The sequence below is a fragment of the Pistacia vera genome, unplaced genomic scaffold, assembly GCF_008641045.1.
Source record: "Pistacia vera cultivar Batoury unplaced genomic scaffold, PisVer_v2 Contig829, whole genome shotgun sequence".
NCBI lineage: Eukaryota > Viridiplantae > Streptophyta > Magnoliopsida > Sapindales > Anacardiaceae > Pistacia > Pistacia vera.
In genome coordinates, this window is record NW_022196700.1 from 271,460 (window position 1) to 296,519 (window position 25,060).

The 25,060-nt window shown below is 36.2% G+C and overlaps 3 protein-coding genes across 3 annotated transcripts; 1 reads left to right on the forward strand and 2 right to left on the reverse strand.

Moving 5' to 3' along the window:
* Positions 1-857: 857 nt before the first annotated feature.
* LOC116117973 (probable methyltransferase PMT15) lies at positions 858-2,018 on the reverse strand. Its single transcript, XM_031403951.1, has one exon. It carries the CDS (start codon positions 2,016-2,018, stop codon positions 858-860), a length of 1,161 nt encoding a protein of 386 aa, XP_031259811.1.
* A 3,868-nt stretch (positions 2,019-5,886) lies between these two features.
* LOC116118004 (NADH dehydrogenase [ubiquinone] iron-sulfur protein 1, mitochondrial) lies at positions 5,887-17,539 on the forward strand. The gene is made up of 5 exons (XM_031403990.1): positions 5,887-6,300; positions 6,690-6,936; positions 12,995-13,289; positions 15,872-16,246; positions 16,447-17,539. Exons 1-5 carry the CDS (start codon positions 5,898-5,900, stop codon positions 17,344-17,346), a joined length of 2,220 nt encoding a protein of 739 aa, XP_031259850.1. The 5' UTR covers positions 5,887-5,897; the 3' UTR covers positions 17,347-17,539.
* A 2,799-nt stretch (positions 17,540-20,338) lies between these two features.
* LOC116118002 (receptor protein kinase TMK1) lies at positions 20,339-24,386 on the reverse strand. Its single transcript, XM_031403988.1, has 2 exons — positions 22,043-24,386; positions 20,339-21,110 (listed from the first exon to the last, which is right to left on the reverse strand). The coding sequence occupies exons 1-2, from the start codon at positions 24,360-24,362 to the stop codon at positions 20,581-20,583; spliced, it is 2,850 nt and encodes a 949-aa protein (XP_031259848.1). The 5' UTR covers positions 24,363-24,386; the 3' UTR covers positions 20,339-20,580.
* Between the last annotated feature and the right edge of the window lie 674 nt (positions 24,387-25,060).

Sequence of the window (25,060 nt, forward strand, 5' to 3'; positions counted from 1 at the left end):
TTCAAACTCTGAAGACATGGATTCATTATATTCATAAAGAATTTTGGGTTTATTTCTACCTGCTGTGATTGTTTTTATTTAATTGATCTCACTTTGTCAATGATTTCTTATATTTCTTAATTTGGAAACGGTAAAATTGATATTGTATTAAAGAAAATTGACTAACTTTTATTTTATGGAAAACATATGTATATCTACAGCAGGTAGAATGAACATGAAATATCAGTCAACTGTCACGTTCAATAGAATATTAAATATTTATTTCCTGTTTTCTTTCCTATATGTTCAATCATATGTGGTGACTGGTGTAATCTGACTAAAAGAAGTGAATTTTAGTCCCTATCAATATTCTTCATTTTGAAAATTTTAACTTAATGAAAATTATTAGAAATGACATAATAATTTCTAATACATTCATATGCTTTTTTTCTTTTCACCTTTAACCTTTAATTCTTAATCATAAACTCTAACTCCAAATCTTCCAAATCATTGAAATAATTTTTTTTTTAGTTCAATATATTTCTTTGTTTTATAAAAATATGTTATTAAAGTTATAAAGAATATAATCATAAATCTAAATCTAAAAAGAATATATATAAAAAATATTGATTAACTTGACCATGGAGGCCCAATATGCTGTAACAGGCCGGATTGACTTCACTACAAAAGGCCTACTGAACTCAGCCTGGGTTGACCTCACTAGAAAAACCTTAACCGATGTCCTCATTACAGACCCTAGCATGTACTCGATGATCTTGAACATATTATCACAAAATTTAAGGATTTTATCGTACTTTGTGTAATATATTAAATCACCGTGCCATTAAGAAAAATAAAAAACCTTGTGAATTTAATCTCTAATAAGAGTTATTCAATGGCTTCTCCAGCAAAGCTGAAAGATACATCTCTCGAAGCTCTGGTCCTCGATCAAGCTTCCTCCCAACCGCCCATTTCAACTTGTTGAATCCAATGCTTTCAATCAGCGGCGTGTAAACCTCCTCCAACTGCTCACCCACACAGAAGAAATGGTCCAACCAGAACAACCCACCTGGCCTCAGAACTCTATATATATCAAACATCAAAAAATGTAACAATGTCGTAGGAATCCAATTGCTCAAAACGTGCATAGAATGAACAATATCCAATGTGTTATCAAAAAATGGAAGCCTCTGTGAAATACTTATATACAAAGGCACCACCCCTCTTGAAGCAATAAAATTATTGAAAGGACCGTTCAAATTCATTGAACTTGTGACGATTGTGATGTTCCTCGCCATCATTCTTACCGCAAAAGTGGCAACGCCACCGCCAATGTCGAGCCCTATTCGAATGGTGCCCGGTTTCTTTGTTGCCAATACTTCATCAATGGTGAAATCAAGTCCTCCATTACTGCTTTTATCTGATGACCAACGAGTTTTCTCTCTGCCTTCAAGGTCAAAACAGTCTTTACAATCGTCAAAACCCTTTTGTGTGCGTCTGTTGATGAGACAATTGTAGTTCTTGCATGTGTATGCTGTCCAAACGACTGATGAATCGGAGGGTGTGGTCCATAGGCTGGTAGGGAGAGGGTAGGGTTCTACGTAAGAGGGCGGTGCTGCGGGCCGGCAGCGGCGGCGGGGGAGGGGCTCGCAGCCCTTGAGGAGGAGTTTTTGGGCGAGGAGCTCATCGTCCGGGCATGAGCCGTTGACTTTATATGACATATATGGATTGAGTTCGTTGGGGAATTGAGTGCATGAGCTGCCAACGGGAGGGTAGACGGTGTCGGAATCAAAGTTAGTGTTGAAACCGAAAGGGAGGAGTTGGCCAGAAGTGAAGGCAAGGAACTCTGATGGAAGGTTGGAAGTGGTAGTAGGTGGAGGGATATGGGAGGAAAGGGTGGTGGTGGGGGTTGAGAGGGAGCATGATGAGTAAAAGGTTGATGAAAGGAACAAGGTGAGGAGATTTGTGGATAGTAGAAGGAATAAGAAGAAGAGATTTGTGGATAAAGACATAGGACGTTTATCATGAGGGGAATCCATGGTTTCTCTTAGAGACGAAGCTAGTTAGATTCAACTTAGTTAAGCATCATTGTGCTTTGCCATTCATGTCATCAAAACCTACCATTAAAAAAATAATGTAGCAGGTTACTCACTCGGGCCATTGGTTTTCAAAGTCCAACTGGACTGACCAACCATTAAAAAAATAATGTGGCTGGTTACTCAAGGTCAACACTCGGTGAATTTAGACATTCGTTTTCAAAGTACAACTGGACTGACCAATTTAATTATCGGTTGGACAACTTAGTCAGCTTGCAATATCTGTATGACAATTATCAATGATTGATTTCTACACTAACTATTTATACGTGAGAAATGTTAAGTAGGTTTAGAAGTCACACGTGATATGAGAGTATTTAGTTAAATAAAGGGTGAAGAGCAGTGTTTAAAGTAGTTCGAATGCTCAAAGGCGAATCTTACGTCAACTGATATTGTATTAATGAGAGTAAAGTCAGGTTCGCATTCAGTGAGTTGAGTTACAGCTCAGAGAATACAAGAGAGAGAGAGAGAGAGAGAGAGAGAGAGAGAATATGCTATTCTAGAGTGAAATTAGTTAATCCCGCAAATGAGAGAGAAGACTTCTATTTATAGTGGGATGAATCAAGGTAATGATTACTAAATATGTAACTCAATGGGTACCGTGCAAATCCTTCTTTGCGTTCCATTGTTCACCTGCTCGAGTGATTTCCTCTATTTATGCAGGGATTTGACATGTAGACGATTTCCAACCATCCGCCAACCTTGCATTCACCCACTGCACTAACAAGGGCATGCCATTTACGCCATTATGCGACATGACTATGTTTGAACAGTCGCAGAACCTTCCTAAGTTCTGACCACCCTATGCTGACAAGACTTTGCATCAGCCTTACTTTTTTAAACATAACAACAATAGCTAAGTATATTAAATTCTATATATATATATATATTGCTATTTGCAACCTTAGATCCGCATAAACAGGTAAATCTAGATCAAATTAAATGTATAAAGAATCTATAATTTAGTATTTTGATGAAAATGCACACAAAACGGTAAGTCTCACATGCATGTGTCCCGAATCTTTAACTCATGGTATGTAAAAAATACATTGGCTGTTGCCTGGTGCATTTTCATTTACCATGTAACTTATAACATATAGTACCACGTTGACATGTCAACCTCACATGAAATGAATAATATTTGGGTTGGGTTCAAATTCTAAAACTCAACACGTTTATTAAATGGGTTCGGTTAGGGTTGAGGGTTAACATATTGAGATTTATACACAATAACATAACATATAAATATTATATTATATCATACTTAATATAATTTTCGATGATAGTGTTTAAATGACAATGTAATTAATGTCTCACATTTTTATGATATAGTTTTACAAATACTCAATGTCAAAAGTTCAAGACTCCATAAAATTGATAATTGAGAGATAAATATTTTGCCAAATAATATAATATCATAATATATAACTACAAGTGTTGTTGGTGACTTGGTGGCCTTTTTTGTATTTCTAAAAAATTAACAAAAAAAATATAGCAAAATGAATTATGAATAAAGAGGTGCACTATTGGTCACGTAAATTGTGTCAAACAGCATATGAGAAATTTGTAGGGTTTTATCTAGACTTAAGCATGTCTAGATTCATTGAATTTAAAATAAATAAGGGATAATGATAACACCTTATTTATACTTAAATTCTTATTATTTATGTTGTATTTTCTTGTAAAATTGGTCGTTTGATGTGTGTAATGAGTGTTTTGTAGGTACTCGACCCTAAAAATAGAAATAGCTCCAAATATTTCTTTTTTCTTTGTAGGTTTTAAACTTATGTTTGGACTGTGAAAACCTTGGTTGTGAATATTTGGTTATTGGACTTAAAATGATTTTGTATCTATATTTTGAATAATACTACACATACATCATTTTTATACAACATTTCCCATACAACATTTCCTATATTTTTATTATATTCAAATGTTAAATTGTGATTCAAACCTGGTTCAATTTGGGTTTGAAAAAAACCAAACCGATCCACACACACCCCCAACTTCCGATCTTATGAATGAACCTTTAACTTGTTGATATAGAAATCTACACCAACTAGAGCGATTCGATTGATCTTGGTGGGATTGGAACTGGTGTGTGCGTGATTATGGATAATCAACAATGAACAAATAATTAATGTAAAGAAGAAGATGACATAGAGATTTTTAAAGTGATTCGACGAGATAAACTCTTAAGCCTACGTCCACTGTTCTTTGTATTTGTTGTGAGAGCTAACAGTCTAAATTCTATCAGAATTTCCTAACCCCTTTTTCATCATTTGAGGGAGTTTATATACAAAGTTTGTACAAGAAGCAAGAGTGAAATTAAAGGGATTATAATTAAATTGAAATGTAACTCTCATATTCTCGCGATTAGGCACTGTGATTGCGCAAGGATTGCTGTCATTTTGATCATTCCCGTAATATTTGGGATATGGAATTATCTTGAAATTGATTGAATGATCATTCAGATTGTTCGCGACTAGCTTGTGTTGGATCAAGCTATATCTCGATGAGCTTATGCTGAGTCGGACAACTGGTAGAGTCAAACTGATTCTGGGTCGAGCTACTACCTCGCAACTTCTCGAGCATGGTGGAAAAATCACACACAACACAACTCTTTAAAACTGTCATCCCTCTTAAACAAATCATAAATTAATTACAATAATTTAAAATACAATTTGAAGCCTTAGTACTTAAAACTCCGATAATCAATTACTAAAATCTTTGACCTTCATGATTTACAAAACATTTGCAATGCCATATCCTACAACTTTATAAACACTAGCAACTTAATACACACTAACGAAACTTGCATCATTCTTTAAATAAAAATAAAAAAAGTTGCCTTTAAAAGATTACTTTTAAAATTTTCTTTAAATTTTTTTTTATTTAATTCGCCCCAAAGAGTCAAAGATAGCTAAGTCTTAAGGGCTGCAACGAGTTTTGGAAAGTATTGGTACCTCCCCAAAATTACAAATGTCCCATGGAAATATAATAAACCCAAACTATCAAAAAGCCCCCTATAAACCCTGGTCAATATTGTTTTCAAAAAAAATTCTTTGGAGTTTTGGATTTTCAAACTCCAATCACTTATCAAACATTAATCACGATAAAGATTGATTAAAGTGACCATTTTGCTTGCAACATTATGACTTTCGGCCAATTCTTTGTAGGGGAGAATGAACCGAATTTACTAGTTTAAATTGTTATGATTTAAGATAAATGTTAAGAGTTTAGGATTAAGGTTTAAACTTTGGTGAATCTCGTTAATGTGTTTGTTCTTATTTTTATGGATGTTGTAGGCGTTGTTGTGATTGATTCCATTTAGAAGTGTTGAGGGTTAGATTGATTTGGATTAGATTTGTTTTTGTGACACTTAACGTGATTTTCCTAGTTTGTGGTGATTCTTCATGCTAACCGAAGGAAAAATTACGCTAACCTAGGGAAATCACACTAGGAGGAAATATGTTTTTTTTTTTTTTTTAAGTGTTGGGAGGTTAGTGACAAGGGTAGTTTGGTATTTAAATGAATAAGTTGGTTATAAAGGTATAGGTTGGGAAAAAGTTGTTAATTATATAAGTAATATAACGCCCCAATATTTGGCTAAACTAATTAATAACCCATTAAATAAACCCTTATTGGGCCTACTTAACAAAACAAGAATAGCCAAGTCCATTATAAGTTGAAGCCCACCAAAAAAAAAAGAAGTCGGCTAAACTTAAAAACAATTTTAGCAATTAGCAACAGAAACTCCACACCCCTTTACGTTTCACTCCTTCGACTGAAAAACAACTGAGCCAGCTAGACGAAACAAAAATGGGGTTAGGGCTGTTGGCTTCAAGGGCAATGAGACCCCTCAAATCTTCCAATTTCAGAATGTGTGCGCGCTATATTGTCACTAAACCTGAACTCCAGTCACCGGAATCTGCGGCGGCCGAAGCCCCTGCCCAACCTGATCTCCCGCCGCGAACCCCCGTTGGCGGGGCTCGGATTCACTTCCCCAATCCTGAAGATGCGATCGAGGTGTTCGTTGATGGGTATCCGGTCAAAATCCCCAAGGGCTTCACTGTTTTACAAGCTTGTGAAGTCGCCGGCGTTGATATTCCCAGATTTTGTTACCACAGTAGACTATCGATTGCTGGAAATTGCCGCATGTGTCTCGTTGAGGTCGAGAAATCGCCCAAGCCTGTTGCTTCTTGCGCCATGCCTGCTCTTCCGGGTTCGATTTTGGTTCTTTTGATATTGCTTTATAATTTTTGTTTTATCTTTTCTTATATAAGTTCCTCTAATATATGATTATATGTAATTAAGTTTATTTATATGTTAGGATCAGGATACGGGTTATAATTTGTCATCACAGTCGATCAATAAATTATTTTTTTATGTATGCTGTTTCATTTCTGGCTTTTATGATTTATCATTTGAGTTTGGTTGGTTTTTTTAATTAATTGGTGTTTTGATGTTATTGTTTTTGAAACGATGGTGTTGTTGAATATGTGTGTTGGTTTGATTTTAAAGAGTTTTAGTTTTTAATATGGGTTTAATATCATTATCTTTATGTTTCTGTTCATATCTGGGTTTTATTTATTTGAGTGTTATGGGTTTTAGGGATGAAAATTAAGACGGACACACCTATCGCTAAGAAGGCACGGGAAGGGGTGATGGAATTTTTGTTGATGAATCATCCTTTGGATTGTCCAATTTGTGACCAGGGTGGAGAATGTGATCTCCAAGATCAGTCTATGGCCTTTGGATCTGATCGCGGCCGGTTCACTGAAATGAAAAGGTCTGTAGTTGATAAGAATCTGGGACCCTTGGTGAAGACTGTCATGACTCGGTGTATCCAGTGTACAAGGTCAGAATCTATTGAAATCACTTGTCTTTCAAATTTTTATTGCAGAACTTGTTTTATATTATAAAAATTTGGCTCATTCTCTTCTTTGAAATTTATGTGTGTTTATAAGTTAGATAAGTGTCATAATTTTTAGTTGGGAAAAACTACACTAAAACCAATTGTCTTATCTTGGACCAACAAAAATTACAATGTCCAATTGAGCTTTCACTAGTTTGTATTTGTGATTAGATGATTTTTGAAATTCAAACTGATTGTATCATACTGCACAGACAACCCAAAACACTGGGCTTATTAGCATATTTGGTCATCAATTGAAGTAACAGTATTACATATTTCTGTATATGCTTAAGCTGTCTTATTTTATTTTTTAAATTCGAATTCATTTTATCAAGTTAAATAAGCTAGCTTGAGTAGATAAATAAATATGCAATAATGTTATTTTATTTGATGATTAAACTTGGTCATAGCCCCTTGTTTTTGTTATTTGTGCAATATGCTGCAAACTTGGGATATAAAAATTATCGATGTTTGTAGTATTTTCCTCGTTGTTTTTGTGTGCTTGCTTCAAGGTTGTGGTTTAGAAAATTCATTATTGTTTTTTTTATATTTTTATTTATTATTATCCTGTTGTTTTGTGTCATTACTTATTCTCATGTGCATAGTAAATCTATGGTATCTTATATATATTAAGTAAATAGTGCAAGTTTAGTGTAAATGTTGATACCTTAGAATTACTTTGGTTTCTCTTTTCATACTATCTTTGGCCTGCTGAGCTTTTCAACATTTAATTGTCCCAAGCTTGTTCTTCTGGAATCTACCACCAAACTTATTAGCTGATTCAAACTTCAAAAGTAAAAGATGCATTTTTTTTTACAAAGTATGAATCATTGAGGAGATAAACTTTATTTGAAGATAATTATCATGTGCCAATGTTTGAACTAAATATCTAACTTGGCAGAATTTGGAGATTCATATTTATCTCCTACTTTACAAATCTGAAACAATAACATATGATAAAGCAAAAACAACATCCACATGATCACTGAAATTTTCAAAGAGAAAAGACATGAGAAAAGAGACCCAATATTTTGCACTAGAAAGCCCTCCGACTGAAGGAACTAGAGATAACAGAAGCAAATTCATACAACAGGGGTTGATAGAACCCTGTATAATTGTATTTCCTAGATTCAGTAGACGCTATTCTTGTTATAAGATTGATAAACTGATATTAAACAGATTGATCCATTGCTCAAGGTTTAATATCAGTGGTTATGATTTCAAGTGTGTGTGGAGAGTCTATTACAACAGTTTTTCTCCATGGGTTAGAATTTTTGGAGATAGTCTGCCCTTTGACTGTCCATTCCAGGTCCAGCGAACAGCTGGTTCACAATTTTTATATCCCCCTTTCCATTGGTTTTTTAATGGGATTTGTTTATCATCAAAAATGTGTGGAGAACATAAAGATTCAGTAACGAATTTCAGATAATAAATTAAGAACTTTAGGAAGTAAAAAGATGGAAATGTTATGTAAAAAGTACAGTGCCTCACATGGTTTTCCAATTTTTCTATGATTTACAAAAGATTTCCATTTCAGTGATGTAAAAAGAAAAAAAGGTTGTCTTATCAACCAACAGGGAGCAATTATATTGGTAAAACTTTGCTGCACTGTTACAATTAGAATAAAATAAACTACAGCTCCAGCATTACAGTTTCCAGCAAATATAGATCACAAATGATATGTTTAGCTTCCAACAAAAAAGGATTAATATAGATAAAAAATTAACTCCAAATGTCAATTCTCTAGATAGATAAAAAAAATAAAAAAAAAATCTAGAGAATTGTAGAAACTGCATCCCAATGACTGTCAGAAGGAGACTGTAGAAACTGACTAACAACACTGACAGAGAAGGAAATATCAAGTCGTGTAATGGTGAGATAGTTAAGTTTACCAATCAGTTTTCGATATTTCCCAGTAAGAGGCTGCCCTTGTCCAGGTGAGAGCTTTGAATTAGGATTCATAGGAGAGTCTATCGGTCTACAGTCAGACATCCCTGTTTCTTACAAAATATCCAGTGCATATTTCCTTTGAGAAATAACAATACTTGAGCTAGATTGAGCCATTTCGATACCAAAGAAGTATCTAAGTAATCCCAAATCTTTGGTCTGAAAGTGGTGGAACAAGTGTCTTCAACTATTTACTGCCATCCTGATCACTTCTCATAATAACAGTATCATCGACATAGACAACCAGATATATGCATTGCCCTGATGAGTTATGTTTATAGAAAACAGAGTGATCAGACTCACATCGAATCATCCCAAACTCTTGAATGACATTACTGAATCATCCAAACCAGGCACAAGGGGACTGTTTTAAACCATACAGAGAGCGACGAAATTTACATACCAAGGCAGACTTCCTCTAAGCAACAAAGTCAAGCGGTTGCTCCATATAAATTTCTTCTTGAAGCTCACTATGAAGAAATACATTCTTAATTTCTAATTGGTATAAAGGCCAGTCGCGGAGAGCAATCATGGATAAAAACAAGCGGATAGAAGACATCTTAGCCATAGGAGAAAAGGTCTCATAATAATCCAACCCATAAGTCTGAGTATACCATTTTGCAACCAACCGTGCCTTCAGTCGATCAACCTGACCATTTAGGCCAACCTTGATAGTATAAATCCAACGACAACCAACAGGCGATTGGCCGGGAGGCAAAGGAACTAATTCCCAAGTATTATTATGATCAGTCAGTGCCTCACGAACATTAGAAGGAACATAGACAGAAGAAATGGTTGACACAAAAGCATAATATGATGGAGATAAGCGGTGATAACTAAGAAAATTATAGATCGGATGAGGGTTGCGAGTGGACTGCATACCTTTATGAATTGCAATGGGAAATTGGTCTTTAGGAGGTAGAACCACAGCAGGAGAGGAATCTGACGTAAGAGGATCAGGAAAAGGAGCCTTAGGAACATCATCAAGAACAGTGTCAGTAGTTGTACTCGGAACAATAGCATTACCGAGAGGAGGAGACTCGCCCATAGGGGTAGGACTTGGAGGAATAGTAATAGACTCTACAGGATGATCATAAGTAGACTCAATGAAGGGTATAGGAAGGACAGTGGTGATAGAATCACTGTCTGATGTAGAAAAGAAAGGAGAAAGTATTGACGAGTGGATGGAGAATAACATTTATAACCCTTTTGAAGTCTTGAGTGTCCTAGGAAAATACACTTGATAGATTTGACAGATAGTTTGTTGGTGCCTAGGGAAAGGATATGGACAAAACATGTGCAACCAAAGATACGTGGAGGAAGAGAGTGTAACGGTTGATCAGGGAACAAAACAAAATGAGGGACCTAGTTTTGTAGGACAGAAAAAGGCATCCTATTAATCAAGAAACAGAGGTAGTTAACATAGCGTCTGCCCAAAACCGGAAAGGAACTTGATATTGTAAAAGCAGGGTTCGAGCAGTTTCAATCAAATGTCTATTCTTACGCGCAGCAACTCTATTTTGTTGTGGAGTATAAACACAAGAGGATTGATGGAGAATTCCCTGAGATGACATGAATTTGGTAAAGGGAGCAGAAAAATATTCACGAGCATTATCACTCCGAAACACACGAATAACAGTATTAAATTGTGTCTTAATTTCAACACAAAAGGATTCAAAGATAGAAAGTAATTCGGAACGACTTTTCATTAAAAATAACCAAGTGCAACAAGAATAATCGTCAATAAACGTAACAAAATACTGAAACCCTAAAATGGACGAGACTCGACAAGGACTCCAGACATCGGAATGAACTAACTCAAAAGGGGATGTAGCCTGTTTATTGACACGCTTTGGAAACGTACTACGAGTATGTTTTCCAAGTTAACAGGACGCACAATTTAAAGACGATAAAGTCGAGAGACCTGGAACCATCTTCTAAAGCTTTGCTAAACTAGGATGACCCAAACGATTATGAAGGAGAAGAGAAGACTTGGAGATAGTGCAAGCAATAGGGGCAGAAGGTAACTTGAGATGATAGAGGCCCCGTGACTCATGTCCTGCGCCAATCATTCGTCCCATGCTGTAGTCCTATATATCAACAAAATCATTAGTAAAAGTGATAGAACAATTTCAAGAGCGGGTGAGTTTACTGACAGATAGAAGGTTAAAAGGGCAATGGGGAATATACAAAACAGAATCTAAAGTCATGGAGGAGAGTGGTTGTGCCCGACCTACTGCTTTAGCAATTGCTTTGGTCTCATTGGCTAAGGTAACAGGAGACAAAGAGGTAGTATTAATAAGATGAGAAAGCAAACGGGGGTTACCAGAGATATGATCCGATGCACCAGAATCAAGAACCCAAGACCCTGGAGGAGACGACTGAGTGAGGCATGCAACTGATTTACCTGACTGAGTGATGGAAGCAACAGATGAAGAAGACTATTTATTTGCCTGGAACTTGAGATATTCGTCATAATCAGCACCTGTAAAAGTCAAGGATGGCGGATTTGGTTCTTCAGAAGATTCAGAATGATGATCAGGATAAGCGACATTGGCAACCCGAGGAGGATGCCCATGTAATTTGTAGCATTTCTCTTGGATATGTCCCTACCTATGACAATAACTACACTTGGGTCGACCTCCCCTGCCTCTACGATTCCCTTGTTCTCCTTTAACAAAAGTTTGAGACTGAGAGGCCAGGACAGAAGAATCAACTAGGGAAGATCCAGCCACAACACCAGGGGAGGAGACTCGAAGTAATCGAGCAAAAACTTCATCAAGAGAAGGCACAATAACACTTGCCAGAATCTGATCTCGTACTGGAGTGAGAGCACGACTGATAGCGGCAAGAGTAAGAACCATAAAGAATTTGTCTCGTCGTGCTAGATCTTCTGCTTCAGACTTGCCAGCGGGTAATAACAAATTAAATTCTGCCTTGAGAGAGGCCATCCTGCCAAGAAAGTCAAACATGCTCATATCTTGCTGTTTGAGATTAACCAAATTGGACACAACATAATAGAGTCTCTGGATATCATTAGTATAAAGCAATTTGGCGTGTCGCCGTACATCAAAACAGGTTCGATATATTTTATAAGTAGAATGAAGGTAAGGGTGCCATAATAAACCACATACCAAAGCATCTGTCTTTACTCAGGTAGTTTTATCATCCATGACATCTTCAGCCTTAGTGGTCAAGTGATCCTCCAGACCATGTCCCATACACCACAGTTCAACAAAGGCAGCCCATGAGGAATAATTGGAGCTGCGTATTAATTTTTCAATTGTGATCGGAGGAAAAGACAAAAAAGAAACATAACCTGATTTGGTGTTGGATCCTTCAAGGAGCATGATTGTCTTGTGGGAGAGATTGAACTGATCTAGGCTGAAAAACAAAACTGATTCCGGGCAGATCGGAAAAAAAAGAGGATATTCCGGTGGTAGTGGGCTATTTCCGGCATCGGTGATGACAATGCAGGTCGGACGGTGGTGGGTGTGCTCGTCGGCGGTGTCTGAGTGCATAGGTCACGCTCGCCGGAGAAAGAGGTCAGAGAAGAAGCTACCGGAAAGAAGACCGGCGCATGCGGCAGCGATTGGCGATGAAATTTTCAGGTTTGTCGGCGAGGAGAAGATGAATGGGCTGGTGTGGTTAGAAGAGTGATTCAACACCAGAAGGAGATAACCTGAACTTTGCTGGAAAAAAAAAAAAAAATCGTTGGAAAAAGAAAAGAAATTTTTTCTAGGGTTTCTAATTTCTTAGCTCTGATACCATGTGAAATCAGAAGAATTTTCTTAATATTGATTGTGAACAAAATACAACAATATATACACATTCAATAGTCCATATAAGGAAATGAAATAATCTAAACTAGGACAGGGAATGATCTAATTTCCTATTCTAAAGATCATATTCCTAAAACATTTGATTTGTACAACTCAACAGATTTCTACAATTCAACAGTTGACTTGTATAATAACTTTTGTTAGTTTGATGTGTTTGCTTCGTAGTTCTGATTGTACAGGCTTCTGATCATAATAAATTCCTGGCTAAACAGGTGTGTCAGGTTTGCAACAGAGGTTGCTGGAGTTCAAGATCTTGGCATGTTAGGCCGTGGCAGTGGAGAGGAGATTGGAACTTATGTGGAAAAACTTATGACAAGTGAACTCTCTGGAAATGTGATAGATATCTGTCCTGTGGGAGCCCTTACTTCAAAACCTTTTGCATTCAAAGCTCGAAATTGGGAGTTAAAGGGAACAGAGAGCATTGATGTTACTGATGCTGTTGGATCTAACATTAGAATTGATAGCAGAGGTCCAGAGGTTTTGCGCATTACTCCACGGTTAAATGAGGTACATTTTCATTAATTTATGTTGAAGTTAGTTTCTCTCTTTTCCTTCTCCTTTTTTTTTTTTTTTTTCACCAAAGCACCTGCTCATTATCTTTTATATGCAACTCTTGGGCCATGGAGAACCGTTATATTGTTTTGGCAAGTTAAGGCTACTGATTTCATTTCTAGAATGAAATTGACATGGCAAATAAATTAGTTGGTTTCCATTGTGATGTAATAAGAATTTGATTGAAACCCATGTCACTTATTAAAAATGTGTGGTGCATTTGGTTATTATTGTTATACGCTGTGGTATTCTACTGGTAAAATTTAAACATTTTTTAAGGACTGTATGGAAACCCCAGAAAGGGCTGAATAGGTTTCAAAAAGGGCCTGTATAAAATATTGAACAAATAAAAACTTTCTAAAGAGGGTAGACTTAACCTTGTTTACCCATTTTGGTGGCTGTTCCAGTTTACCTTCTTTGTTTCATATTCCTGCTGGGTTTGCAACAAGAAGGGAAAGAATGATAATGGAGTTCTTTTGGGAAGGGTGGGATGAGGGTAAAGGTTCTCATATTATTAGGTACACTTTGTAGGCTTAGTGCACGGGGGGCTTGGTATTGGTAATTTGATGAAAAAGAATAAGGCTCTCTTTGCTAAACAGCTTTGGAGATTTCCTCTAGAAAAAGTTCTCTATGGCATGCTGTGATTGAAGTGACCATGGCCCCAATTCAAACAAATGGGACTCAAATGCGATTGACTATGTTTCCTTCGAAAACCCTTGAAAAGCTATATCTAAGGAGTACGCTTATTCTATCATGCACATTTCCTTTCATGTAGGGTATGGAAATAATATGTTGTTTTAGGAGAACAAAGGGGAAGATGACTGTTCGATATGTGAATCATTCCCTCATATTCGTAGACTTTTCCATACTAGAAATATTACTATTTTTTATCGTGTAGTTTCTCTCATTTTACTCAAAGTTGGAATTGGAATGTCAACTTCAAAATGAGCTTGAATGAAGGGGAAATCAAGGATGCATAAGGCCTTTGGAGGTGATTGAAATTTTGAAAATAGATGAAATGGAGATGGTAATTTTTTTATGGTTGAGGTCCTAGGCACCTATTCTTGTCAATCATATCTTAATTGGTTGATTGTTGATCCCCCATTGATACTATCGAGCCTCGCAATATGATTTAGAAGGCAAAAATCCCTTGTAAGATCCAAATCCTTGTGTGGGCTTTGGCCCAATGCAAAATTAATACTAGTGATGTTATCCAAAAAAAAAGTATCTTCTTATGAGTCTCTCTCCTTGGTGCGAAATTTGTAAAAGAAGTGCAGATTCTTGTAACAATGTTTTCCTACATCAAGTTCTGGCCTCAAACTAATGGGCAAGAGCTTGTGGAGAAGCTAAGACGTCTTATGATATTCCGGGTTGTTGTGATGCATTTCTTACGGGGAATTTTATTTCCTTTCAGAGAGGAAAGAAAGCTAAAACACTTTGGAGAAGCGTTGTTTCAACTATTATTTGGGTTATTTGGTTGTAAAGAAATATTCGGCATTTGGGTGAGAAAAGAGAAGAAAACAGTTGTGAGTTGTGTGATAGAGTTTGCCTTTTCACTTCCCTTTGGGGTTGTTAAGGGTTTCAAGACGCCACTTTTTTCTTTATTCATCCCCATTGGAAAGGGGTTTTGGGTTGATATTGTTGTGTTTTTGGTTCAATGGAGGGATGATTATTTGCTACAATATGTATAGATTTGTTTCCCTTTGGTTTTTGCTTTCCTTGTGGACACTTGATCCACAACTATATCTTCTCATCTTTTCATTTATTTCAAACTTGATAGCTTCTTAAAAATAAAAATAAAAACTACTTATAATTAAAACAATGACAAAATAATTTGCAAACAATACATTAAAGTTGGGGAATTTTTTATTTTTTACTTTTTGTGATGACCTATGTCCAGTCTAAACTTTTCACTAAGATTTTTTATTTCCTCTCACCCTTAAGCCTAAAGGGCTAAGATTTCTTGTGCAGTACTATACCCTTATGGTACCAATCCAAACCATTTACATGAATGGAGAATGATCCCACTATGTTAGAGATTGACAAGTGTCACCAATATTAGTTAGAGAGTCAGCAGTTCCCTTCCCTGTAAATATGAGCACTGACAAATCTCATTTCTCTTATTTGAGCCACACACCTCAATTAATTAACTTATAACTGCCTTGGGGGAGCATTATCTGGTTTCATGAGGCAAGCTAATGCAGCTTCAGAAACTTACTAACAATAAGTATTGCAACCTTTTAGCATGAGCAGTACCAATGGGTTAGTGCATGGTTATTGTGTCCATGATCTAGATTATCACCTTAAGATCCACTTATCCATTTCATAGATTTAACTTAAGCTGCAATTTTGTTGGTTCGGTTCTAAACTATTTATCTTGCAATGTAATTCAACTCGTGTATTTAATCTTGTTATATTATGGTTGTCGTGTTAATGAGGAAATCTAAAGTGTTTGGGTGCTTTTGTTTATCTTTTGTCTTTAAACATCTATTGGATGCAAATTAACCTATTTATATGACTACACTGACCTGTTTCAGGACATAAATGAAGAGTGGATATCAGACAAAACTCGTTTCTGTTATGATGGTCTGAAGAGGCAGAGGCTAAATGATCCAATGATTCGTGGTGCTGATGGGCGTTTTAAGGCTATGAGCTGGCGGGATGCCTTAGCTGTGGTTGCCGAGGTCGCACATCAAGTTAAACCAGAGGAAATTGTTGGGATCGCTGGTAAGCTGTCTGATGCAGAGTCCATGATGGCACTAAAAGATTTCTTAAACAAAATGGGGTCAAATAATGTATGGTGCGAAGGAAATGGCATGCAAACCAGTGCTGATCTGCGGTCAGGATACATTATGAATACTAGCATCAGTGGTCTTGAAAAGGCAGATCTGTTTCTTTTGGTTGGTACACAGGTAATGCTGTTATATATTCATATTTTCATATGCTGACTAAAACTTGTTTCTTTATTGTTTTAATGCAATTTTTTTCGCATGAGAGTTCCAATTGTGTATCTTTTAATGTGCCAAAGTGCTGTTTCTTATCCCTGGTAAATCTTTTTTGTTCCAATTTTGGAATAGGTCATGTAACCATCTATTTTTCTATTTTTGGCCAGCCGCGGGTAGAAGCTGCTATGGTAAATGCCAGAATCCGCAAGACAGTCCGAGCAACAAATGCTAAGGTTGGTTACATTGGTCCTGAAACAGATTTCAATTACGATCACCAGCATCTTGGCACGGGCCCAAACACACTAGTTGAAATTGCTGAAGGTCGTCACCCCTTTAGCTCCGCCATATCAAATGCCAAAAACCCAGTTATTATTGTTGGTGCTGGGCTTTTTGAGAGGGACGATAAAGATGCTATTTTCTCTGCTGTTGAAACAATTGCGAAAAATGGGAATGTCATTAGGCCTGACTGGAATGGGCTAAATGTATTACTTCTGAATGCTGCTCAAGCTGCGGCCCTTGATCTTGGACTTGTGCCCGAGTCCAGCAACTGTGTTGAGTCTGCAAAGTTTGTGTACCTCATGGGTGCTGATGATGTCAACTTGGACAAGGTTCCCAACGATGCCTTTGTTGTTTATCAGGGCCATCATGGTGACAGTGGCGTGTATCGTGCCAATGTCATTCTTCCAGCTGCGGCATTTAGTGAGAAGGAGGGCACGTACGAAAATACAGAAGGTTGCTCTCAACAAACATTCCCTGCAGTTCCAACTGTTGGTGATGCCAGGGATGATTGGAAGATAATTCGGGCACTGTCTGAGGTGGCCGGAAGGAGATTGCCATATGATACAGTTGGAGCCATCCGATCTCGGATCAGGACAGTGGCACCAAACCTCTTGCATATGGACGAGAGAGAGCCAGCTACATTTGGGCCTTCGTTGAAGCCCAAGTGCACCCAAAAGATGAGTTCGACCCCATTCAGTAGCGCAATTGAGAATTTCTACATGACTGATGCTATAACTAGAGCATCAAAAATCATGGCCCAATGCAGTGCAATGCTACTGAAGAAGTGAATGTTTGGATTTTCATTTATCTAATAAGGTGCAGATTCACTTGTTTTTTTCTTTGGGGCTGCAGTCTAAGCTGTGTATTTGTTAAACTACTGGAAAGCACTTCCAATAAAGTAAATTAGACATTGTTGGGTTTTGTAATTTGTCCTACAATGTAAAGGCATTTTAATGTACAACTTTGCTGCATAAATTTTTTGGGATTTTTTTCAATCTTTTTAATGTTTTTATGCTGATCTTCGAAAATATTCTCTAGTAATAGTAAGTATACTGATAGTCAACTGGCGGTTTAGGGGCTATTTATGAAAATTTCCTTTTTTTCATTATTTTTATCTTGTAAAACGTTAAAGAAATTGTGTGTTTATATTTTGTTCTTCTATTCAACAAAAAAAAAAATTACAATTTATAACAAAGAGTTAAGACAAACGGACAAAGAAGAAAACCGTTTTATTAATTAATAATAATGAATTTAAAAAGATAACAGTGTAGTGGGACAATAGCATTCGACGATATCAATGGTGTTACGACGTTGCTGTGATGTGGTTGATCTATTAACAAGTGACAGTGTAATCAAATGTTCGTTTCTAGTTGGTTTGTTGACTTTCTTGTTGAAACAGATTGATTTTTAGAATATTTCTATGGCTGCGTTTGTTTCAGTTTTGGGAATACTACTTTTAGTTTCCTAAAAAAGTTAAACAGTAAAATACCCAAAAACTCAGATTTTTGGGAATACTACTCCCAATATTATTCATTTTTTTAACCCCTTAAATTTGATAATTTAATTAATACCCCTAAATATTTTTTTAAAAATTACAAAAACACCCCAATAATCCACATTTACCAGATTCCGGCCACCACCACCGGAAAATGGCCGGAATCTGGTAGGATGGCGCACTACCGGCTGAATCTGGCCGGTAGTACGCCGAAAAAGGCCAGATCTAAGGCCAAAGATCTGGCCGTTGACGGCCAGATCTTTGGCCGTAACAGTCGGTCACGACGGCCAACAAACGGTCGTCGTTGACCACCAACGACGACCGTTTGTTGGCCGTCGTTGAGAGCAAATACGGCCAGATCTGGCGGTTGACGGCCAGATCTGGCCGTAGATCTGGCCTTTACCGGCCAGATCCACCGTGGATCTGGTCGGAAAAGGCCATATCAGCGCATGACCGACAAGATCCAGCCGGTCATGCGCCCATAAGGTGATTTCGGCCACCTCCGGTGGTGGTGGCTGACTGGGGGTGTTTGAGAGTGGGTTAGGGGTATTTTTGTTAACTTTTAATGTTTTATTATAGGGGGTATTTTGTAAAAAAATAAATATATAGGGTATTTTATTAATTTATAAATCCTACATCGTAATACCCGCCAAATTCAACTTTTTTTTAACTTTTTTCAAAAAACTTTTCCCAAAACCCCCAAATTTTGAACCAAATGGAGTCTATATTTTATGTTATCGTATTTTAGAGTATTTCTAAATAATTCTTTATATAATTCAAACTCTTTATTATTAAGAGTTTGTTCATAAAAATAAAAGTTCAATAGACTCTTTATTTTTTAAATATAAATTAAATAATGAGTTTGACTCTCTATATCTAGAGAGTCAAATTTCACTCTCTATCCTAATTTTATTTAATAAATTACAAATTTTCATGCATTTTATTTTTAATTCTCTCTCCAATTTATTAAGTATAATTTAAAGAGTCCGTTAAATTTGAATACAAATTTTGTTCTTTATATATAGAAATTAATAAATACGCTCTTTATTTATTTGAAATATACTCTTTAAAATAAAGTGTACTATTAAAAATGCTCTAAAATCATTATTTAATTTACAAAGTCAATCAATATCACATATGTTGACACTTCATTTGGGATTTAAAATTCAAGATATATTTTGAGAAAAATAATATTATTATTTTTAATATTATCTCAAAAAACAAAATACAGTAAAACCTCTCTATAGTGATACTCTATATAAGAATAAACTCTACATAGTCATAAAAAATTATAATCTCAATTTGGGATAGTTATAAATAAGAATGAACTCTACATTGTAATAAGTTATAATTTTTCTAATTCCCGCCTTAAGGAAAGTTGTCTCTACATAGTAATAATTATCTGTATATTACAAAAAAAATATGTTATGTAAAATTAAAGGTTTAAAATGAAATAAAATATTTATTTATAATTGTTTGGGACAATGATTTATGTTTTAGAGTTGTTATCACATCTTTTACCTTACAAGTACGTAGTAGCTCGTGATACCTTCTTGTTGAAGCCAAAATATTTTTAGTTTCTCAAGCATGTTTAGAGCTTCATGACACAAGACTTTTTGTATTTCCGTACTATTATCCTTATGATTGTTTCCTTTCTCTTCTTGTCTAATTGCAACAATGATTTCTCCTTTGGTTAAAGTATACACAATTTGTTGCTTATTTGGATAATCGAAGAAGACATTTTTATCCATTCGATTAGTGTAGTGAATTTGTCGAATCTAATCACTCAATTCTATAGTGGCTCTTTTATTCCCCTCATCCACTTCATTTGTAACTTACAATTCATTGACATTAGTGGTCATAATTTTGCAACGCTTAAAACCATTGACAGTTGTATGTGACTTCACATCAATTGACCATGCATCAACTGTATTTACAATTTCATCAATGACACTTATTTTTATTAGTTCTAAGAAACGATCTTTTATCTGTTTCAAAAGTAAGTAATTGAAACACTGTATTGAAATCCTAATATTACTAAAATATGAATTGAAATCTTAATTTTATACTACTAAAACATGAATTATAAAATAAAAAATAAAAAACAATAATTTTTGTAACTGCATCTCTATTAAGTTATAACCTCTTTATAATAATAAAATTAGTTAGTCTCAACATTATGACTATAGAGAGGTTTTACTGTAATTAATAAAAAAATGCATTAAAAAAAAATGACAATAGGACAATGAAATCCATTAAGAAATTAATTGTTGGTAAATTATAACCACAAAAGTTATCATGAAGTGAAAGATTTAATTCCTGTTCTTCAGAAATCCATCTCATTGCATCTTCAAAATTTCTTAAACAAATTAAGATCATCCAAATTACATATTCAAGAAGAATACCAGAGCACGCATGCAATGAGAGTAAAATATGAAAGAATTTTGAGTCAGACAAAGATCTAAGACTAAAAATAAATACGACTAAACAAAAGAAAACTACCATCACCACCATTTACAACCACTTATTATCTCCCATCTGCTGATGTGAATGACTCGGCAAATCCATACGGGCGTGTAGGTATGCTCGTCTGAGTATTGTCTAAGCTGGGAAGAAGCGACGAAGAAGAAGAATCCAAATAGCTTCTACCTTCATAGGCTTGCCACTTCTTCAGTGCTTGTGGCAATGACATCTCAAGGTCAATGCCATATACATCTTCGGAATTTTGGTCAGCTGGTTTCCAGAACTCAACCAAAGAAGATAACACATTCACAGCATGACCCATATCAGGCCTTTGATATGGCTCCCTTGCACAGCAGTGACCTGCCAGCTCAGCAACGGTGCTGATGCTGGCAATGGTTTCTTCGTTAAGGTCTATTGTGGGGTCGATTGCCTTGCGAAATGAGTCCTTGTTGATGTGGATCCTTCGGAACCATGTTACAAGGTGCATGCTCTCCTCAGGCTGGCTCTCATCTAGAGCTTTTCTACCTGTGATTAATTCCATCAATATCACTCCAAAGCTAAACACATCGGCTTTAGTTGTTACCCGACCTGTCACTGCAAGAAAGACAGACAGTTTCTGTCAATAAACTAGAAATCAAATTCAAAAATAACTAAATGCAAATATTAAGCCAATGAACAAGTCCTAATATAAAAGAAAATCCATCAAAGACGAGAAAATAAAATGATCAAGCTAGACAAAGTTGAATTTTTACAAATTCGAAAGCATGAAATCTTGTTGACAAGCAAAAGGGTGAAGGCGGAGGGAACACATTTGAACAAGTAATAAAGTATTCATACCAAACATCATATTTCTAGTATTCTATTAGTTTTATATTCACATATTACAAGTTTTACAATTCATGTCATACAAGTGGAAGGTTGAAAATTACAAATTCTAAGTAACACGTCTAATGAGAACAGTATTTATTTATTTATTTTTATTTCAATACTTTAAATAGGATAAATCTTTTCAAAAACAATATACATCAAACTTTTAAAAGTAAATTAACATAAAAAAAAAAACTATAATTCTTAGTATTTAATGACTTGGAATTAAACAACAAAAACACAGAGAAACAGAAAGAGGAAATAAAATGAGAAGATTTGGCGCTTGATAAATTGAGAGAAGAACAGAAATAAATAGAACGATTTTTAAGAAATTAAATATGAGTAAACTCTTAATTGTGTGTAGAAAATTGCTCAAATTCAATTGCAAGGTATGCCATTAATTCTTAAATGTAAGGAGGTTCCATTCAATAAAAATATCTTATATTTGTTATTACTGGCTAAAACTTCTCATGGCATGGCTCCACAAAATAGAGTAGCTCTGCCCATGCTTACTGATATACTTGTCTCAATATTATAAAATTATATACATGCACTTCTGAAATATATACAGACAAGAGAACTTAAACACCTCGATAAACAAGAATTAATAAAAGACTAGGATGAATATTATGGGGCAAAGGACTTAAAACCAAAAGTACCTGCATATTCTGGTGCCAGATATCCGAAAGTGCCAGCAATTCTTGTTTCAATGGAGCCTTTCCCCTCTGGAGCAAGACGCACAAGCCCAAAATCTGCAACTTTTGCCCTCATATCATCCCCAAGAAGAATGTTTGAAGGCTTTAAATCCCTATGTATAAAGCTTTGATGAGCCAGACTATGAAGATACTCAACACCCCTTGCTACATCTAAGGCAATAGTCAACCTTCTGGTCCATTCCAGGGGTTTCAGTCCTTCTTCTGCCCAATTAAAGATATGCTGACTTAGCGTACCTTGGGGCATGTATTCATATACGAGAAGCTTCTCATTCCCATCCAAGCAATACCCAAGAAGAGCAACAAGATGCCGGTGCCTAACCTTAGTCAAAACAGCAATTTCAGACTTGAACTCTGCCGATCCCTTTCCAGTAATTAGCCCAGATTCCATTCTCTTCACCGCAATCTTCGTCCCATCATGCAGCTCCCCCTTGTAGACAGTCCCAAAACCTCCTTGCCCCAATATATTTTCTTCACTGAAATTGTTTGTTACATTTCTCAAGACTTGGATAGATATTACCATGTTTCCTGCTTCAACCATTTGAATGTCACCATGGTCACTACTAGGAATGGTACGTGTTTCACTAATTGCACCAACACTAACACTTGATTCAGCAACTGTAATCTTCACGCTCTCATTATCAGATCCAGAACGGCGAGGATGGATCACCATTGCATTCGGGCTCTGTACTCTGCTAAATTGCTTCTGCTTCTTTTTGTACAGACAGAAAACCAACAAACCAATCAAAGAAATCACAAAGACACCCCCGATAACACAAAACAAAATTATTCCAATCATAGCAGAAGACTTTTTGCCACCATTCCCCGAATTGGCACCATTATCAGAACCTGTACTTTTTGGACTTCCTGAAGAAGAACCTTCAGTTGAAGAACTACTCTTGTCCTTCCCAATATCAGGGTTACCATTGGTATTAACAATTACATTACTCTTAAAAACTGGGACTTTTCCATACAGCTGATTGTTCGAAACATCGAGTTCTTTCAATGCAGGCAAAGTAGAGAGCTCCTCAGGAATTGAACCAGTAAAACAGTTATCAGCAAGAACCAATCTCTGCAGAGACTTAAGTGAAGCAAACCCAGATGAAATAGTACCAGTAAGATTCATCCTCCGAAAATTAACAACAATAATGTTCTCATCACTACAAGTTATCCCAATCCAATCCGCACATGGATCATTTCCCTTCCAATTCTCAGCAAACTTTTGAGGATAACCCGTCGATTTCACAATCAAAAGCAATGTATCAATCATGGAATTACATTTCCCAGGAGTTGGCAAACAAAACCTATTAGAATCCTTCTCCATGTCCAATGAAACTGAACTTCTGAACTTAGGCATTGGTCCTTGAAGCAAATTATTAGTTAGATTAACTGTGTTCAAAGTTTCAAGTTTCATCAAGGAAACTGGAACAGGACCAGTAAAGAAATTATCCCTCAAGCTCAAACTTCGCAATCCATTAAAGGCAGAAAAGTCAGGCAAAGGACCAGTAAAAGCATTGGAATGCAGCCAAATCTCTTTCAAAGATGTCATATTCTGTATAACATCAATCCCACCATTAAGATTTTGACCATTAAGCCATAAAGACTGTAATTGCGAACCAGCCAGGCTTGTAGGCAACCCACCACTTAGTTGGTTGAAGGCTAGATGCAAGATGGTTAAACTTGGAAACTCATCGGGTCCAAGAAAACCCGGAATTTGACCCGAAATATTAGCAGAATTTGCTGAGAAATTCTGCAAAGCTGAAGCATTTCTTATACTTCGAGGAATTTCCCAGGAAGAAAACGGGTTGTTGTCCATATCTATAGCCTGGACTGAAGATAAACCGGTAAAAAAACCACTTGGAACTGAATCAAACTGATTGTTACTCAGCATAAGTACTTGTAACGAACTTAACCCGTTTAAAATTGGGAGAGGACCCGAAATGTTGTTCCATTGGAGCTCTAGCCGCTCCAGTTCAGTGAGTTTTTGAAGGTTTGAGGGAAGTGTACCTTGTAGATTTTGGTGGCCGATTTGGATACGGGTGACCCGTTTTTCATCTGAGCAAACAACGTGGTGCCATTTGCATGGATCCGGGTCGGACCATCCAAGGGTTTCGGGTGGGTTGAGGCTTTTCTTGAGAGCTAACATCACTGGAACATCAGGAGTTGGATTTTTCTGAGACTTTGCACACACAAAGATTGAGCAAATGGCAAGTAAAAGAGTCGAGCTCTTGAGAAGTTTGAAGCCCAAACTGTGTCGTTTTGTCATCTTGAGAGACGTTCAAAATGGGTTGTTTTTTTGGATTTCAAGAGAAGAAGAAGAAGAAGAAGAAGAAGAAGCTTAGATTACATGCATTACTTAGAGAGAAGAAAGAGAAAGGTGAAAGAAGAAGGAGGAGAAGGAAGGACAGCAGACGAGTAATGGACAGAAATGCACATGCAAATGGGGACCACAAATCTGGGAATCAAAAGGCTGTCATAGGAGTGTTCATTGTTTAAAGCCTGCTCTGTTCTTCCATGCTTTTTGATTCCTCCATTCATCACCCCCAGCCTAAATTCAATTTGCTCCCGCATGGTTTGAGATATATTCATTTTCATCCCCGAACTTCTTAGAAGTGACAACTGAAACAATTTGCTTTTTAAAGTTGAAATGATAATAGAGTTAATGTGTAAGTGTAATGATTCGATATTCTGTTTCAGGTTGAAGCCACTCATGGTGATTAATTACTAGCAAAATCAATTAATGCAGCCAATTATTTGTGTTGGTTAGAATTGATGTAAAAATAATGAGGTTTATTTGTTACTTTTAGAAAATAATGGATGAAACTGAAATTATGAAAACCTAAGGCTAAAATAATTGTCCCATTGTTTGTTTTAGTGTAAAGTACGTATCTCCCAACTGAAAAATCAAAAACTTTTAGGTTTTTTTTTGAGCTTTATGGTGAGGTGGAACAGGTTAAGCGACAG

What these genes read in the sequence shown, in the direction of transcription:
- LOC116118004 (XM_031403990.1), top strand. Translation starts at nt 5,898, where the DNA reads ATGGGGTTAGGGCTGTTGGCTTCAAGGGCAATGAGACCCCTCAAATCT. An exon ending in CGGTGTATCCAGTGTACAAG is followed by an intron (nt 6,937 to 12,994) that starts GTCAGAATCTAT and finishes CTGGCTAAACAG; the next exon opens with GTGTGTCAGGTTTGCAACAG. An exon ending in TTCTTTTGGTTGGTACACAG is followed by an intron (nt 16,247 to 16,446) that starts GTAATGCTGTTA and finishes ATTTTTGGCCAG; the next exon opens with CCGCGGGTAGAAGCTGCTAT.
- LOC116118002 (XM_031403988.1), bottom strand. Translation starts at nt 24,362, where the DNA reads ATGACAAAACGACACAGTTTGGGCTTCAAACTTCTCAAGAGCTCGACT. An exon ending in TCTGGCACCAGAATATGCAG is followed by an intron (nt 21,111 to 22,042) that starts GTACTTTTGGTT and finishes TCTTTCTTGCAG; the next exon opens with TGACAGGTCGGGTAACAACT.
- LOC116117973 (XM_031403951.1), bottom strand. Translation starts at nt 2,018, where the DNA reads ATGGATTCCCCTCATGATAAACGTCCTATGTCTTTATCCACAAATCTC.